This window comes from Carassius carassius, chromosome 26, assembly GCF_963082965.1.
Source record: "Carassius carassius chromosome 26, fCarCar2.1, whole genome shotgun sequence".
NCBI classification, from domain to species: Eukaryota; Metazoa; Chordata; class Actinopteri; order Cypriniformes; family Cyprinidae; genus Carassius; species Carassius carassius.
The window spans coordinates 6,864,535-6,883,261 of record NC_081780.1 but is presented as its reverse complement, the minus strand read 5'-3'; the positions used below and the strand labels follow the sequence as shown (position 1 = coordinate 6,883,261).

Below are 18,727 nucleotides of genomic sequence, written 5' to 3'. Positions count from 1 at the left end.
TTATTTGCGCTGAGCTTGAGAATCTTTTGCAGCAATAGCTCCATATGGAGATTGAAGTTGGGCTGACCTTTCTTAGTTTTTCTCTTCAACAACTGATAGGTTGCTATTTTCTTCTTATATTTTTTTCAGAGCCTCCTCTCGCTGAGTTTTGTCTTTCAAGAATTCCTACACAGAAACAATAAAACACATCAATCATGTGCTAAAGAATGTAAAGGATGATTACAATGTGTTGGTTTACGTGACATAACGAGTCTTCCTTAATGACATCACAAAAGAGATTGATTAGGAAATTGAAAACTGTACAACAATTCAATCATAATGATGGCTCTAACACTGAGAATACATTTGACAGTTTTTATTTCCTCACCTCTCGTTTTCTTGCACATTCCTCCTTTATCCTTTCATATTCTTGCTTTGTCTTCTGATACGATGACATTTTCTGCTTCCTTCTGATGAATGGAGTCTTATGGGAGCTGAAGACACAAATCAGAAATGTGGCTTTGTGTGTGTGTGTGTGTGTGTGTGTGTGTGTGTATATATATATATATATATATATATATATATATATATATATATATATATATATATATATATATTAATTTTTTTACTATCTGTTACTGTACCTGTCAGACTCTGCTGGTTCATCAGCTGAATCAGAGGCAGTAGTTTGGTCAGTCTTTGTGTTTGAGATGTGTTTCTCAGTAAAAGGTAAATCCAACACTGTTTTTAGCTCATCATCTTCCTCTGTCTCTTCATCTACTGCTCTCCCTTTACATCGTTCCTCTTTTTTTCTTGTTCTGCTTCATCTAGTCGTTCTTTTTCAGCCAGGTACAGATGTCTCAGATGCTCAGGATATTCCTCTTCTGACTGGATATGTGATGCTTGATTTTCTTCCTCTCCTTTCTGAGAAGTTTGTTATAATCATGTTTTATCTTCTCCTTCCTTTTGAAGGCAAATCCCTGACCTGAGAAAGATTGAGAGGGAGATGAGATTCAAACAGTAACTTACACACTCTACTTTTAGGCCAAGTTAAATATTTGTTGTTTATATTGGTCGATCACATGACGCCATTTTTTTCTGGATCTATTGCGTTGATAAAAAATGTAATTTATATGAGAAAAATACGCAAGTTAACTCTCTCTCTCTCTCTTTTTTTGTATAACATGATATTAATGTTTTCCAAAATGTAACCAACTAGGCGCGTGCTGTTTACAAAGATTTTTATCATTCCGGACGTCTTTATTTGTCATTGACCCTATGTCAGATTTGTTTATTCATTGTTATCTAAAATGCATTTTCTGAAAAAGTGGCTATGTTTAAAGTGGACTACTCACCTTCTTTTACACTACCATCAAAAACTTTGCTCTCTGGAACCCATTTTCTTTTCTTTTTGCCGTTGTGTGTTAAACCACCATGTGGACATGTGTTATTTAAGTATTTTCCTTTAATCGGACCTTTAGTTTTTGCCTCTTGTTTTAAAGGTGCCATGTTTCACATTAACATATTCTAATTTGTGGACAAAACGGTTGTTTGTTTCTCGCGTAAAGAAAGACGCACATTAATGACGTAAGGATGATCATAAGGCATTACTATTCAAAAGAAACACCATTTGTGTGAGGGCAACAAATTCGATTTCCCCGTTCAACAGAACGCACACTGGTACACTCAACATGGCCGCGCATTCGGTCGCTCAGAGGAATCATTTCTTGATTCGACTACTTACGTCTTAAATACTGTGTCAACAGCTGCAGCTCTCGCTAAATATTCTCACTTTTCTGTGCTCGTAAACAATGGCATTTAATGACATACCCGTCGACACTTTAAAAATAAAAATAAATGAACTTAAGCGGTTTCTCTCCATATCATTAAGTATCTCAAATGCGCACACTGTGGACTTTTACACGCGTGATGTTTGGAGCACGTTTATGTGTGTGAGCCCAGAGGAAGTGTTGTGTGCTGTCAGTTCCACACAAGACCGCATGAGAGCGATAGAAGGTAAGATACTCTCCATCTAATTTACATAAGAAAAATTAAATATAATATTTATAATTATATGTGTGTGTGTGTGTGTGTGTTTATATATATATATATATATAGAGAGAGAGAGAGAGAGAGATATACACATGTGTGTTTGTGTATAATTATTATATATTTTTTTTTAGAGAAGGAAAACACTACGTTTGGTTTCTGCAATGCCTCAAAGAAGTTGGTGGACATTTCAGCCCTGCTGAGGGCAGCGAAAGCCCACTGTTTACCAGGTCTGGGGGTCTGTATGCAGCTGGAAGATCTGATGCAGAATCTGAGACTGATGACTGGAGACACTACAGCAGGTAACTTCAGTCAGATCAGAAGCACTGAAAACCACATTTAGATTCCACTGGATCTTTATTGTGATTATTATGCATGTTAGATTCAGGTTATTATTAGAAGGTGATATTTCATGCATTGTCTGTAATTCCCATAGGACAGTCATCAGACAAAGCAGTAACACCGGATGAGTTTATGAACTGTAAGAAGGCCCATGAGGTGCAGGCAATGTCTGAGGTTGTGGCTAGTTTGGCCAAATACTGCCGAGTCAAACAGGTAGAAAATGTTACAAATATAATTTAGTTAAACCAAACTGAATTTAGTCTTTTGATCATGTTTCTGCTTCTCAGGTGATAGACGTGGGTTCAGGCAAAGGCTACCTGTGCTCCTATCTGTCCATGCGGTTCAACTTGCAAGTGTTCGGGATCGACTCCTCCAGCACCAACACACATGGAGCTCAGGAGAGGAACAGGAAACTGAAGAAGTTCTCCAAAGCTTATCAGAAACCGAACAAAGCCACTAGGAAACAAACTTTGTACAGTGAGAATGAGAGTATACAACACAGCAGAAACTTTGAAAACAGTGATGGCATCAGAAACTTTATTACTGAGGAAACGGAAAGCTTTGAGGCTCGAGCGGATAGCAGTTCTTTATCAAAACAAGTCCCCAATGATTTATCTGCTTCAGATAATGCTGCAGAATGTCCATTAGACCTGAATGATTCAGATTCAGGAAGCAGCTTCCTCAGTATGCTGTCTCTAGACGTCACAGAAGATGTCTCTCCCCGCGTCAACCACAGCCAGCTGAGTCTGGAGGAAAGAGAGAAGAGGAAGAGAGAGAATCTGGAGAGGAAAGCTAGAGAAGGAAGGGGGAACATCAGAGACGACGGCCTGTTTTCCCCTCTGACCTCATATGTCACCGCAGAAACTGAGCTCAAGACGCTGATCACAGAGCTGGAGGTCAAGAGATGATGGTTTTGTCCAAGGGAGAATAAATAAATAAATAATAATAGTAGTATTGTTATTATTTTTATTATTATTAAAATGTAATTGTAATCATTTTAATGTCTACTATTACTAATATAATATACAAACATTATTGACATTTTTATAATTACAATTATACTAATTATCATCATTATAATTAATTAATAAAATAATTTGACATCGTTTTTATAATATATCATCATATAATATTGTGCTAATAAGTGAGTGTGAAATATTTTTTATTTAAAGTATTACTTATTTTTGTCCTCGTAAATGCACTATGCATTAATTTGATATGATATTCAGGATCAAATAATTGATGTACACTAAGCTCATATAATAGCACTATGCTGCAGTAGTCGTCCAGCTGCTGGCTCTGATTATTGAGCTGAAGTTGTATCATTGCTATTAAAGCTCAACGAGACGCCTGTGATTACACTAATCATGTTATTTAGGTCAAATTGAGCTCAAGAATGGAGAGGGACTTGGATGTGTCCATAGCACATTATTTATGATCAATGAGAGATGGCAAACGGTCTGTGTTGATTTCACTAAATTACCCCCTTTCTTTCTCCCTCTCTTTTTTCTGGCTGGTACCCAGGATGCAGTTCTGGTTGGTCTGCATACGTGTGGAGATTTGGCCCCCAGCACTCTGAGGATGTTCGGGGCCAAACAGGAGCTGTGCGCCGTTTGCAGTGTGGGCTGCTGCTACCATCTGCTCTCTGAAGAGTTTGATCACGACAGACAGGGTAAGAACACACACACACACGTGGGCAGATCAGTCTCTATCAGAACGGTTGAACAAGTTTTCAAACAAGACAAGCTCTGTGGAAATGCATTTCTCTGTACAATGTTTTTTTCCGGCACTGTGCAGCCCTATACCCGTATTTGTAATAATAATAAAAGCAATAATGTATTATTATTATTATTATTATTAAAATGTGTTATTATTTTATAATGAATATTTTTGTTCTTGATTTGTTTAGTAAATAAATAGATTATTTCATAATACATAAAATATATAATGATATATATATATATATATATATATATATATATAAAACACTATAATATTAATTATTACTCTGTGTATTCAGTGAACACATAATTATAATAATTGTAAAAATATAGTATACAATATACAATGTAATATAATTAAGTAATCTAGTAAATATAATGACTGCAACAATGATAATAAATGTATTATTCATTTAAAAATGTTATAACTTAATAATAGTCAAAATTCTAATTATTATGTTGTGTTATTTTATAACAAATAATACATTGTTTTAGAATAAATAATAAATTGTTGTTTATTAAATAAATTCCTTAATTCTTAATTCTTAATTTAATCCTTAAACATTTATTATTATTATTGTTGTTGTTGTGTTACTGTAATTTAATTATAAGTTTATAAGTCTCCAAAACAACCCCATTAGGCCCCACTGACTTTTATTGTGTGGACAAAAAGCACACTTTTTTCAGTTTCTGTTCATAGCGAATACAGGTTTGGAACAACATGAGAATTATTAAATGATGACACAGTTTTTATTTTTAGGTGGACTTTCTAACTTGTTGTTAGCTTTAAAAGAGCATGTGGTTTCTCTCTGCCTCTTAGACACGTTCTCTTTGAGCAGGTTGGAGTGCCTACAAAATCTGATATTTTGTTCACGTAATTACTGCGTTATGAAGCACAGCAGGACTACAATAATATCTCAGTGTCTTTTAAAGCCTGCTGATCACATCACAGACCCTCGATTGCTGCAGGGACAGAGCTAAAACACATGAAGTGTGTGCAAAAGCTGGACTGACATCACAAACACGCTTCCCTTCAACAGACTCTCTGTTTGATCTCATGAACTCAAGAAGAGTACAGCATGTGGTGTTTTCAGTCTGATGATGTCAGTGTTTTCAGGGCTTCAGCGGTTCACTTTACAAGCACTTTTGTTCTGCAGAAGAAACAAAATGTAATGAAACAAATGCAGTTTCATATGTGTCTCAAAAACTCTGTACAATTACAGCATGATGTGCGTTTAAAGGTGAAGTGTGTAGTTTTTGTGCTACTCGCACCATAATTGTGCATAGAATTTCACTTGCATAGCAGAATTTATTGCTATGGTCTTTTCATTTTAACAGCGTAATACTCTTCCACGAAATCTCTTCTCAGGCCCTGCATTTGCTGACACAATTCAGTAGAGCCCCCCGCAATGTGTCCTACTTAAACAGAAAACAGGAAGTCCCGCCCACCAACATCATTCATTAAGCAGTCGCTTATTTATAGTGCATTACATTTGTATTTTCATTAAAAAAAACAAGCTCTTCAGTTTTACATTTTTGTATTATAAAACATGAACTGAAGACTCAGCAGCTCACCTCAAGACAGTGTTAAAGTTCACTCACAATGAGTCAAACCTTTTAGAATGAAATCACTGATATTGTTTTGTACACTGTCCCTCTCTCAGGCATTTTTCTTACGCACAGCTCATTCTGTATCACACACACATTTTTCAGGCCTGTGCTGGACTCTGGATCCTGTTCAGTTTGGCGTGGTTTAGATTAGTATGATAGCTGGAGTAAACAGTGTTTGTCTGCACTGAATAGACCTCGAGCCGCAGTGTGGGTCTTGTTTGAATGACACGTGTTCAACAGGTTCTCATCCAAAATGTTTGGGGTTTAGTTTTAAAATGCAATACAAATGTTGGGGTTGTTAAGATTTTTACTGTTTTTGAAAGTCTCTTACACTCACGCTGATAAAAAAATACTATTTAAAAAAACTGTAATTTTTTTTTAAATATTATTACATTTTCAGCATCATTACTCTAGTCTTCAGTGTCACAAGATCTTTCAGAAATAAGTTTAATATACTGAATTGTTGATTTAGAAACATTTATTATTATTATTATTATTATTATCAAGGTTGAAAACAGTTGGAAAACATTTTTTTACAAGATTGATGGAAAAAAAATTCAAAAGAACAGCATTTATTTGTATTCAACATCTTTTATAACATTATAAATGTATTACTATCATCTTTGATAAATCTTAACGCTCTCTACAAGTATAATTTATTTTTAAAAGATCTTCTGACCCTGAACATTTGAACAGTACTTTGTTAAAACTTAAGCTGTACAGTTTTTCATCTCCGTGTTGTTCTGTGGTTGTTGTTCAGGGTGTGTTGATGGTGTGTGTGGTTTCCCTGTGAGTCAGTATCTGAAGGCTCAGGAGTGTTTCTGTGGTCGAAATGCCAGGATGTCAGCGTGTCTTGTAAGTCTGCCTCACACGTCACAAATAACATCACATTGCCCACGCATCTTCAACCACATCCTTTGCTTATTAGCTGATGCATGTTGCATAAGGTTTTAACTATAAATACATAATCTTTTAGGTGTTTAAAAAAAACATTGCCAATAAACTGAAGACGACCATCAAATCATGAAAATGTGTGTTGAGTTATAACTACTTTATCAATTCAAGCTTTTTATTCCCCTCTCAGGCTCTGGAGAGAGTGTCTGCTGGAGGAGGGGTGAGTATCTGATTGTGTCATCTGACTCATGTATCTTATCAATATTCACTTTTTTGATTAGAAACTCATTTCCCCTGCAGGATTTGCAAATAAAGACTTCAATCTCATGTGACCGAGGCTGTTTGCACAGCTGATTGTAATGTGTTGGTCAAGCTTGAATGCCAGAATGAACAGCATATGCACCTATGCATATTTCTCTAATTCAACTGGAAGCACTGTGTGTTTTAATTTGATTTGTTCTCTTTTAAAAACGATTGAAAGTACAGAGGTGAAATGGTCAGCATGAACAAACTCTTTCTGTCTTCTGCATGTCTGAGTGTTTGGATGACATAATTGTCATGGAAAATATAACCCAATCTGTTTTCAAAGTTGCCACAAATGGTACAAACATTTAAATGAAGTAATTAAGAATATAAATAAGTAAGCAAACATAACCAAGTAAGCATGCGTTTTGTAAGTAAAGCAAAATCAGCTTTGTAATGAAAGAAAATGATTTGGATCGTGGTTAACTGGGTTTCTTGTCTGTTACAGCTGCCTATGGAGTCACTTTTTTATCGGGCGGTTCTTCATGTTATTTTACGAGATCACTACGATTGCTTTAAAAGGTATTTATACTTATTGTTGACACAGCAAATCTTCATGGACAATAAAACTACCAAATATTGGAGGTTTGGCAGTAAATTCTACTTAAGTAAAATATGTATTTAAAATTGAAAATGATTTTATTTTACTCTGTCTTGCTCTCTCTCTCTCTATACACACACACACACACACACACACACTACTATTTTATTTATCTACAGCACAGATTATATTAATAGACATCTAAATACATAAATTATACATATGTATTATGTATAATTTTGTCAGTATAAAATTATCATATAAAGTCTAATTTTGTATTTAATATTATATAGTAATATGTGTGTGTGTGTGTGTGTGTGTATATATATATATATATATATATATATATATATATATATATATATATATATATATATATATATTTATAAATAGATTTATAAATATATATATATATATACATTGTTTTATTAATGTTTTTATTAAATACACGTATACACATATAAAACATAAATTTTTTATGTTTTTTAGTAATATTTATTAATTATATATTTTTTATATTTCTGTATATTTTAGTCAATATAAATAAATTAAATTAGCACATAAAATGATTTTTTTAGCAATGCATGTGTGTGTATTGAAAATGATTGTCTATATCTCTTGTTCTCTTTAGCTATCTGTGATTGTTTATTTCAAAATATTTTATATTTATAAGTGCGTGTGTATATATAATTTAAAATCATTTAGTCTACATCGTTTGTTCTGTCCATCATATGCACCATCATATAAAGTATGTAAGAGATTTTGTGTCTTGCTGGATTTGTTTTGTTCCTGTGCCACACGATCTGTTAATTTCAGTAGTTCAGTAGCTAGTACTACTACTATTGTAGTAGTTGCAGTAAATTATAGTTTAATACAAAACCAGAAAACGGCTTTTAAAGGGGAAGCACACACACCCCGGACCCCCTGATGAGCGACTCTCAGTCGGAAACACACACGATGACAAATATTGAGCTCCCGCACTGACGCCGTTCCTCTCCAAAACACCAGGATCAGATATCTCATCGACAGCACTCTCACCACATCATCTGCTCATTAGACAGAAAACAATCGCGTGTCGCCAGAGAGCTTTAGTAAACTAGAGGAGAGAATAAAGAGGCTCCAGATTCCCTCTAGTCCTTCCTTCCTTTTTGCGGAGGATGAGAAATGTTTATTGAGATACTTGATCGTGGCTGCAGAGAGCAGATCTGATTCAGTGCTGACTGATGCTCGTGACTCAAACCCTAAAGCCCTGTTTTCAGGTTTAAGCTTCTATGAGTCAAAGCCAAACCATCAGGTTACGGTAATGGGCGAGTCAACAAAGAGTGCAGAGTTCACCCTCTACATGTGACTTACCGTCTGAACATTTAGTTTTTAAACTACATTAAAAACAGTTGTGTTAGTTGGTTTTTGTTATGATACATTTTTGAAGTATTTTCTTTTCTTTTGACAGTGAGAAACGTGTTGGGAACGTGTACTCCAAAGCCTCGTCGTTTGTGGACTATGTCAGACGAGCGCTTAGGAAGCTGGATCTGGATGACACCAAAGTAATAACCAAGAGTTCTCACATTGCATTTAATGTTTTTTTCAGTCAGCCCACATGCATCTGAATTACACCACAATGAAGCTAATGAGATGAACAGACTAAAATATGTTTGACACGTAGAGAAATAAGGGAACAGATAGAAGAGGCAATTAATAAGGCTCTTCACCAGGCCTAGGGCAAATCTGCAGCTTTCTGTGGAACAGAAATAGAAAAATATGCTGTATATATTTTGTATAAATATATAATATTTACTTTTTCAATCATTTAAATTACTTTTAATATTGATTGATTTAATTTGAATCCTGTAATAACAAAGCTGAATTATATGAAGTATTCCGAGTCATATAATCTTTTAGAAATCATTCTAATATGATGATTTTGTAATATTTTGCTAATGTGTGTGTGTGTGTGTGTGTGTGTGTGTGTTGCTAGTCAAAAGTACAGATTATGTAATATATTTACTTTAATAAATTAAAAAAATGTATTTTTAATTTAATATAAAATCTTGTTTTTGTAATTTTTATTTTGCAATTAATAAAACTGTAATGATAACAATAATTGTTCAAATTCTGTTAAACAGTACAAAATGTATAAAATATTTTGCAGTATATCTGTGAGTAAAGTATCTAAATATATTTAAATAAAAATATAATATATATAAAATCTTAAAACATATATATATATATGTTATATACACTAAATTTGTACTAGTCTACAGAAATGCATTTGTGTTTTAGATCCTGGTTGCTGTATAGAACATCATCTTATTCCTTTATTTCTTTAAAATCTCTTTTTTTTCATATCTCTTGTTGTCTACAGCTATCTGACAGTGACATTCAGCGCTATCATGAACACTACAGCCCCAGAATGAATGAGATGGTGGCTTTTAACATGGTGAGCATGACAGAGAAATGTCCCATATATTTTATTACTAACTCTAAACCTGCCTCATGCTGTTTTCATCTTCCACAGTTGAAAGTAATTTTGGCTCCATGTATAGAGGGTCTCATCCTCCTCGACCGACTTTGCTACTTGAAAGAGCAGGTAACAAACCAATTGTCAGAACAGATAGCAGAATCACTACAATTTGTTCTCAAATGTGCATTTACTTTCTAGATATGTGCTTGTACAGATACTTAATCCTCATATAATCAGAGAACTGTGAGGGGATTTTGTTTGAGGATTTACTTCAGGACCACAACACAGATTTCCCAAGTCTGCAACTTATTCTCAAAGTATATTTACCAGCAGTCTTTAGCCACGTATAGTAGATCCAAAAACTGATTTCCAACTTACAGGAGTTCAGAGGTTTTGAGTTACACGTCCATTTCCTTCTTACCCACCAGGCTTTGAACATAAAACCTCAAACCTCCTCGCGACGACAGTCAGGAGTGTCAGACTCAGCCATCTGTGAAGAACGTTAGACTGAAAATTTAGGGCATGACAAAATCATTTTGTTTATACCCACAAAACAGTGACTGCAGGTTTCTGTGGGATCAATTTCCACATGATCTTACAGGGGTCACTTATCAGTCATGTCATTTAAAGAAAGTAAAACCTCCCCAGTGTCAGAGCTGTGGGATTGTTTTCTACATTGGTCTATGATTTGTGAATGTTGGACATTAAAGGGCTTGGCAACATGATTAGGTTTATCAGTGACGACTCTGTGAACTCCACTAACCACACTGAAATCAGAATCCGCTTTACAATTTGGCCTGTGGAGGGTTTTGTTATGTATAAACCATTTCATAACACGGTACTCTGGGTGTGCTGCCAAGTATTAATGTGCTTTGGTCAGTGATTATGGAAAGCTGCAATATGGATTTTGGATTGAAACAAGCTGTGGCCAGTTATGCTGATTATTTTGATCAGGTCCAATATACTTTTTTATTTTTGGATATGCTGGAAACATAATTTAAATTATGGTTCATCTAAAATAATATATCTTGAGTGTGTGTGAATATATACTGAACTTATGAACCGAATGTTTTTAGTGAATTAAAACCATACATGAACAGGTAGATTAATTTACTGAATGAATGACTCTTATGTGTATGTTCTTTTTAAAGGATTCAGAAACAAAGAGCGCAAACAGTGTAGTCTGATTCCTGAACAAATGATTCTTTTCAACTGCTCTTATTAGTGAATTAGAAATAAACATTCCTGACAAACTCTTATGAGTTGGTTCTTTTTATTGAACCAAAAACAAACAGCATGTACAGTGTAGTCCATTCCAGAACAATTGATTCTTATGAGTCGGTTCTTTTTAGTGAATCACTGAGAAACCAGTGTAGCCTGGTTCTTTAAAAAATTATTGCAAAGCATTAAAAAGTCATGATCCTTGATACATGTTGAGAAGGCCTAAAATGCATGAAGATTTATGCCTTAAATATTAAATAAAAATTGTTAATAAATACATATTGAAAGCTAGATCATTGCATTTGTATTTCAGACTTTCACATGTCTACATTTGAAATGTCTCTTTTCTTTCAGGACAGTGTGTCTCATTCTGCGCTGGTCCAGCTCTTTGACCCTCTCCAGTCCCCGAGATGTTATGCAGTTGTTGGTATAAAGGAATCTACAGTTTGAAGACCAAAGTTATAGCCCTGCTGTTTAGTGTAATTTATTGATTTAATTTTCATTTATTCTTTTGGTAAAACTTTGTTTTAAACGTTTATGTTATTAATGTTGTTTTTAAAGTAAAACGCAAACGAACTCTTGCCAATTTTACAAAATATTATGTAAAACATAAATTGTCAAAATAGGGTTGTTCACAGTGAATTAAAAGCAGTTTTTCAATCCAGCTGTTTCAAAGACCTGGCTGTATTACTCTCCAGATCTGTTCAGTTATGATGCATAACGGTTCGGTCTGTAGCTTAAAGCAGAAAGTTATAGTGATCAATGTGACGAAGAATGTTGCTTTTAGTGTTCATTAGTCTGACTGGTTTATAAATCAGTTTTAGCCTTCACTGAGCCACACGAGGACATCAGTCACACTTGAGACGTCTTGTGCTTCCACTTAACACACCATTAATATTAATCAGGCATTGAGCTCTTCATTATTTTCAGGCTTTTCCCCACAGACCATTATTCTCCTGTCTTATGTTTTAGTTAATATTCATAAATGAAACACCTCGAGGTAGCTTTTGTCTTAGCCTGATTGATTCTTCAGTGTATTTTTGCTTAAGACCCCTTTAAGAGTTTTTCTCATGCATTTGTTTTACTTTCTCATACTACTATATTTGGTGTTACTATTTATGTGTTTGCTTCTATATTAAGAGGGAATGTGGCTTTATAGAGCTCCAAGAGAAAATTCAAAGCCAATAATTCTAACTGCATGGAGTTTATTGATGATTATGTACACTGACCTGTCATAATTGTTCAGCAATATGCAGTTTCAAATACTCAGTAAAGTTCTGTCGAAAGATTAACAGATCACTGTGACTAGCTGATTTTTTTTTTTTTTTTTTTTTTTTTTTGAAAAGTAGTGATTTAATGTTTTCAGCGTAGTAATTAGAAGTCATTATTTATCAAATGCAAGCAGTTGTGGAAAAAATTTGAGAACGTGTGTTCTTTCAGAGAAAGTAGGCCATATAGCTCTGCCATTATTTCAGGAAAAAAGTAGATGATATTAGTGTGTCTATGTGGAGATGAGCATGGCTACACATTGACACTGCAGCTTGAACTTCACTGAATGTGTTGGTACTGCAGTCTAATGCTTCACCAATAAGAGTCCGTTGACCAGTCACATATGTTTCCCTTATGAATTCATCTTCCAGCGGATGTATTGTGCCATATCCTGTTCTGTGTCTAAATCAGAGAAAGGAAAAGCTTCAGGATAATGATATGATGCACTCCAAAACATCTCTCTCCGTGACAGAAATAGCAGAGCGATGGGAAACCAGCTTACTCACTCCCTTATTTCCTGAAATGTAGCTTTTTTTCTTCTTTGCATGCAAAGGAGGCTGAGGAAATGCTTCTCTATCGTCACCAAGAATGTCCAGCTACACTTTGAACAAAACAAGTTTCATTTTTAGAACATCATCATCAAAAAAAAAGAAAAAAAAAGATTTAGTTTTCTTCACCTAAAGCAGAAACAGTTGACTGATTTGTTTGCTAGTGAGGATAATTTTTATAAGACCCCTTTAAGAACTCACAAAGAGTTTGTTTCTCATGCATTTGTTTTACTTTCTCATACTACTATATTTGGTGTTAGTATTTATGTGTTTGTTTTTATACTAGGAGGGAATGTGGCTTTATAGAGCTCCAAGAGAAAATTCAAAGCCACTAATTCTAACTGCATGGAGTTTATTGATGATTGTGCACACCGACCTGTCATAATTGTTCAGCAATATGGTTTCATATGTGATAATTATGCAGTTTCAAGAACTCAATAAAGTTCTGTCGAAAGATTAACAGATCACTGTGACTGGCTGATTTTTTTTTTTGAAAAGCAGTGAATTAATGTTTTCAGCATAGTAATTAGAAATCATTATTTATTGAATGCAAACTGTTGTGGAAAAAAATGAGGAAGTATGAAAACAAGTTTCATTTTTAGAACATCAGCATCAAAAAAAAAAAAAAAAAAGATTTAGTTTTCTTCTCCTAAAGCAGAAACAGTCGACTGATTTGTTTGCTAGGGGAGAGGATCATTTTTCACTTCACAAAACAGCTGCTGTCCCCTGAAGTTTTGTGGTCAATAACCATGGTGTGTTTCGCTGACTTAATGACTTCAGGATATAAATAAATATCACATTTACCCAAGATGTGAGATGGCAACATAACATTTGTTGACTTGCATTAAACTGCAGCTTTTAATTCGGTTTTCTATATAGGTGTGTTAGTAAAATGGAAAAAAGGTATTGTGTTGAGTTCTTTTTAAATTGGCACTTCTTAACTTGAGCGCCATATTTTCGAATGATGTGTTAAGGAACACTCCACATTTTTTGAAAATAGGCCCATTTTCCAACTCCCCTAGAGTTAAACAGTTGAGTTTTACCATTTTCGAATCCATTCAGCCGATCATTTGTAAAAACGTTCAACCAATTTGCCATTGTCAACCAATTTTATTTTTGAATTTGAGTGCCATGTTTCAAGGTGCAGTGTTTAAATATGGCGGCTGTGTGCTTTTTCTTTCTTTTTTTTTTTTTTTTTAAAGGAGTGCAAAACTGCATCCCATGTGAACGTCCTCTTATGCCAAATATTTATGCTTTGTCTTGCTCTTTTGAAAGCAAGTACGGGTTTTATGTGAACATCCCATTAAATTCAGCTTTAGTGTGAAAGATTATACATTGATTGAATTTTTTATCCCAGAATGCTAATTTTCTTTGCTGATTTATATGGACATCCAGGCCGTTGCAAATCCTGTGTAAAAATGAGATGAAAAGAGAAACGGAGGGAAAAGTCAATGGGGAGCCATTTAAGCTTCCGGTCAGCGGAGGAAACAGGGAGGAACCACACAATACTCCTTATCAGGCATCGGAGCTTGCATGGGAAAAGAAGAAGGAGAGGGGAGAGTGAGAGCGAAGGGAATTGAAAGGAAAAAGAGGTGCGATTTATCATTTCATCAATGATTCAAAGGGACTAAACAGGATGCACAGATGGAAAATATTCTGTTATTATTTCTCTCTCTCTTTCAATCTCGTCTCTATTTCTCCATCACACGCAAACATATGCCAATCTCATCTACAATGACGCATGATTAGTTCCATCTGAAAATAATCAGCTTCTTTTTTGCCTCACTGTCAGAAGTGTTAACAGCATTTTAGTGAACAATTTCATGTCTGGCCGAAAGACGTACATGAATAAAATGTCTTCAAGTTCAGTTATTTCACTCTTTCACTGTATGCTCTGTGCACCATGGGCCACAATCCAAATTTGATTGTAAAAGTCAGTGATATATATATTTTTTTGTTGTGAATAAAAATGTAAACAAGTTCTCATAATGCGTTTTCTGTCACAAATTGGATGGCCGTGTTTCAGATTAAAATGTTTTGCCCTGAAAACATTTTCCTATAATATTGTGACTGACTTTATTGGGTTGGGCTGCTTGGAAAATGCAACAAAATCACTCATTAGACAAGCAGCATTGTCCTAATAGGTCAACATGGCAAATGTATAATATATGAACATATGGCAGAACTAAGACACTTGTTTTAACAGTTTAATTAATGCAGCTGTTTAGTATTCTGTGGATCCTCTGCTGTGAATGGGTGCCGTCAGAATGAGAGTTCAAGCAGCTGATAAGAATGTAACAGAAACATAAGAAACATGACAATAATACATACACTATCCACAAGACTAGTTAATCTATTAATGTCTTGCAAAGTGAAAAGCTGCACGTTTAGAAGAGAAACAAATCCATCATTATGAAGTTTTTAACTTCAAACCGTTGCTTTCGGCTTTTCTTACAAACATTCAGGATTTCCTTGGGGTTGAGTCCATTTTTAACTGATTTGTGGAATTATGGAAAAACCAAAGAGGTGTTTGTAATAATAATGATATTATAGTTTGATTAAGAGCATGTTCAAACACAGGCCTGACAAGAAACATGAAAATATCAAATACCAGTTGTTGTAATCAAAAAGAGATGATGAAGAACAAAATACCAATGCCAAGTCAAGACTTCAATCAGTTTCCATCTGAAATGTTCTTTTAATCAGCATAAAACATAATTTTGGTGCTATTTATTATTTGAATACAATTGATCCCAGTGTGTTTTTGTGCTGGTCTAAATCAAGCAGGTGCTATTTAGGACCAGGAATGTCCAGAATCTGGCACTGCCCATCATGACTGTTTCCTGTTTGATATTCATCAGCTGTGATGAAAAATAGAATTAAATACAATTATTTATACAAAAGGAACTCTGAAAAAGAAAATGAGACACGTCTTACAGTCCTCATCAGGCTTGTTTTTCATTCAAAGGTGAATAAAGTCAAATAATGTCAACATTTGACATTAAAATGTATTAATATTACTAAGAATACAATACATTTTGTATTTTTATTATATTATATTATTAAATTGTATTATTTGCATTTAAAAAAAATGTCCCTAAAATTTCCCTAACACACCTGCAACCAGTTACAAACCTTTTTTTTGTTATCTATTGTGATTCTAATTTTGTGATTTTTTTTTGTTTGTTTGTTTTTTAAATGTATACTTTTCAGATTGACATCTATTCCATCTGACTGTTTGTATCCGCAGCAGAATGCAGCACTGATAAGGTCAGAGCTCGTGTTGATCCCTGAAAACAGCAGTTGTCCTCCCAGTGGGGTTGACGGTCAAGGGTCAACAGCTTGAGGTCAGTGGGGTGGAACAGGAGTGGAGTGACTACACTGGGGTACAAATGATCTCTCGCTCTTGTTCCTGTGTTTGACTCATGCGGATTCTCACATGCACTGAACAGGTTTTGCCCCAGCTGCAAAAAGGAAGTAGATGATGAATTTTATCTTTGCACCCTGCGGTGAGTTGTGCTTATTGCATGTGGATCTCTGAAAGTCCCCACTGAGGAACTTTCAGAGATCCACATGCAATAAGCACAACTCACCGCAGGGTGCAAAGGTAAAATTCATCATCTACTTCCTTCAAAGCAGATTATTCTTATGAGGAAAAAACAAACAAACAACAACAAGACTTTTTTCTTGAAATTCTGAGAATAAAAGTCTGAATTGGGAAATATACTAAAGTTGCTAAAAAAAAAAAAAAAACAGAATTGCAAGATTTGAACAGAATTCTGAGGGGAAAATGTCAGAATTGTGAGATATAGTCTATATGGGATGTAAATTCAGAACTAAAAAAAGTCAAAATTCTGACTTTATATTTTGCAATACTGAATTTTTAACTCAGAATTGGGGAAACAAAGTACGAATTGTGACATAAATTCAGAACTACGGAAAAAAAAAGTCACAATTCCATTTATTTATTTGTTCATAACAAATAAATAAATTACATTTATAAAATTAGTTACATTTATTTACTAATATTAATGCTTCAAACCCAAGCAACTGCAGTTATATATATATATATATATATATATATATATATATATATATATATATATATATACACACACACACACACACACATGTGTGTGATATATATATGAGATATATATATATGAGATATATATGATATATAGCCTATAGCCTATGGGATGTAAACTCAGAAATGAGAAGGGAAAAGTAAAAATTCTGATTTTACATTTTGGAATATTACTGACTTTTTTACTCAAATGGGAAAACAAATTTTAAATTGTGAGATATGAACTCAGAATTGCAATAGAAAAGTGGCAATTACATTTATTTGTTTGTTTGTTTATTTACTTATTTATAAAATTTTGTTTTATTTTTGATTCAGGCAAAAACGTGCTTCCATGCTGATGTGATATTTAGGCTACAGCCTACCAATCAAATCACAGAATGGAGCTTAATATTTATTTATTTATTTGTTAATTATTTACTTACAAATTGTTCAAAACTAAGGTACATGCTGCAAACCAAAGCAATTACACTTATGGTTAAGCTCTAAATAAATGTAATAGGACAAGACTCGCTCTCAGCTCATGGGTGATGCTTCTCTTGTGAATTGACTTCTGCGCATGCGCGGCGTTTCCAAACATCACACGCGTGTTGTGTGTTTGATAGGAGGGTGTAACTGCAACGGGATGTTTCACTACGGCTTTCTGGACGAAGAGCAGCCGAATACTCTCCGTTCATTAGCGAAAGCACACAGCACGAGCTTGGACTGAGCCTTGGACTGAGAATGGGTTAGACGAGCGATGCGTGTGTTTGAAACTCTTCCCATCTCGCAGCGGGAGCAAAACAATGAGGACAACAGCAAACAGAGAAGGGGACTGATCAGTGTCATTCATTCCTGGACTTTCTTTTCTCCTCTCTGTCGTTGAGATGATAGTGGAGCTGGTGTGCAGCGTGGTGGCTCTGCTCCTCTACATGAACACACTGAGCGCTGATTTCTGCTATGATGACAGGTAACTTACAGTCCTTGAGCATCACTTCACATTAACAGATAAGCACAATAATGACAGGTGTGTTCACTTAAATGTGCTCTTATTCACACAGATAAAATAATCTGTATTTTTATTGTTTGTTATAATAACGCATACAACTTTATGAAAACATCTCTAGTTGCAAAATGTATCACTCTTGTATTTACACATGGGAAACGTTTTATAAGTGGCAGATTAAAAGGGATTAAAACAGGTTTGTTTTAATTTGATTATTTTCATTTATTCGTTTGTTTATGACACATGCAATATATCTAAGAAACATTCATATTGTGACACATCTGGTCGCTTTTATTGTTTGTCGTCTTACATTTGTTTATTGTTTAGTGTGAACTTTATGCACTAAACTGAGGAGATCCCAGTATGGGAAATGTACAGTGAGTATTTTTCAGTTTAGATTAGTTTATATGAATTAGCTTGAAAAAATGAGCATGTAAAAGGTAGCCTATTGTGCAATCATGTATAGTTAACAACATGTAAAATGTGACAACTTGCTCCAAGGGACTCAAACACTACACATGTTGTATATTTTTCAAAATTAAACACACCTAATTGAGCACATTAGCTCATTTAAGGCCTGAAACAGATGTGGACGGAGACATCCAAAATGAGCTGGATCATGGTTGGGGAAACAGACTGTTCTAAAGCATATTTACTGAGATATAATCTCTGTGACAACTATCCTATCCCATATTTGACTGTATGACAGGCCTGCTGTT

At 34.5% G+C, this 18,727-nt stretch overlaps 3 protein-coding genes across 3 annotated transcripts in view; 2 read left to right on the top strand and 1 right to left on the bottom strand.

Annotated features, from left to right (window-relative positions):
- On the bottom strand, positions 1–1,631 carry ccdc59 (coiled-coil domain containing 59). Its single transcript, XM_059510938.1, is given in 8 exon segments — positions 1–18; positions 21–125; positions 127–165; positions 368–473; positions 624–780; positions 783–887; positions 890–964; positions 1,335–1,631. Coding segments are annotated over 8 exon segments (759 nt in total). The 5' UTR covers positions 1,489–1,631.
- A 23-nt stretch (positions 1,632–1,654) lies between these two features.
- On the top strand, positions 1,655–11,718 carry mettl25 (methyltransferase like 25). Its single transcript, XM_059510930.1, has 12 exons — positions 1,655–1,995; positions 2,163–2,330; positions 2,465–2,583; positions 2,658–3,266; positions 3,895–4,042; positions 6,463–6,557; positions 6,787–6,816; positions 7,348–7,421; positions 8,891–8,984; positions 9,803–9,877; positions 9,956–10,027; positions 11,477–11,718. Exons 1-12 carry the CDS (start codon positions 1,791–1,793, stop codon positions 11,570–11,572), a joined length of 1,785 nt encoding a protein of 594 aa, XP_059366913.1. The 5' UTR covers positions 1,655–1,790; the 3' UTR covers positions 11,573–11,718.
- Positions 11,719–17,547: 5,829 nt separating this feature from the next.
- Positions 17,548–18,727, top strand: part of tmtc2a (transmembrane O-mannosyltransferase targeting cadherins 2a) — a 31,303-nt gene continuing 30,123 nt past the window's right edge. The window contains exon 1 of the mRNA XM_059510925.1: positions 17,548–17,972. Within this exon, the coding sequence (XP_059366908.1) occupies positions 17,890–17,972 (83 nt within the window). The 5' untranslated portion in view covers positions 17,548–17,889. The remainder of the gene's footprint in view (positions 17,973–18,727) is intronic.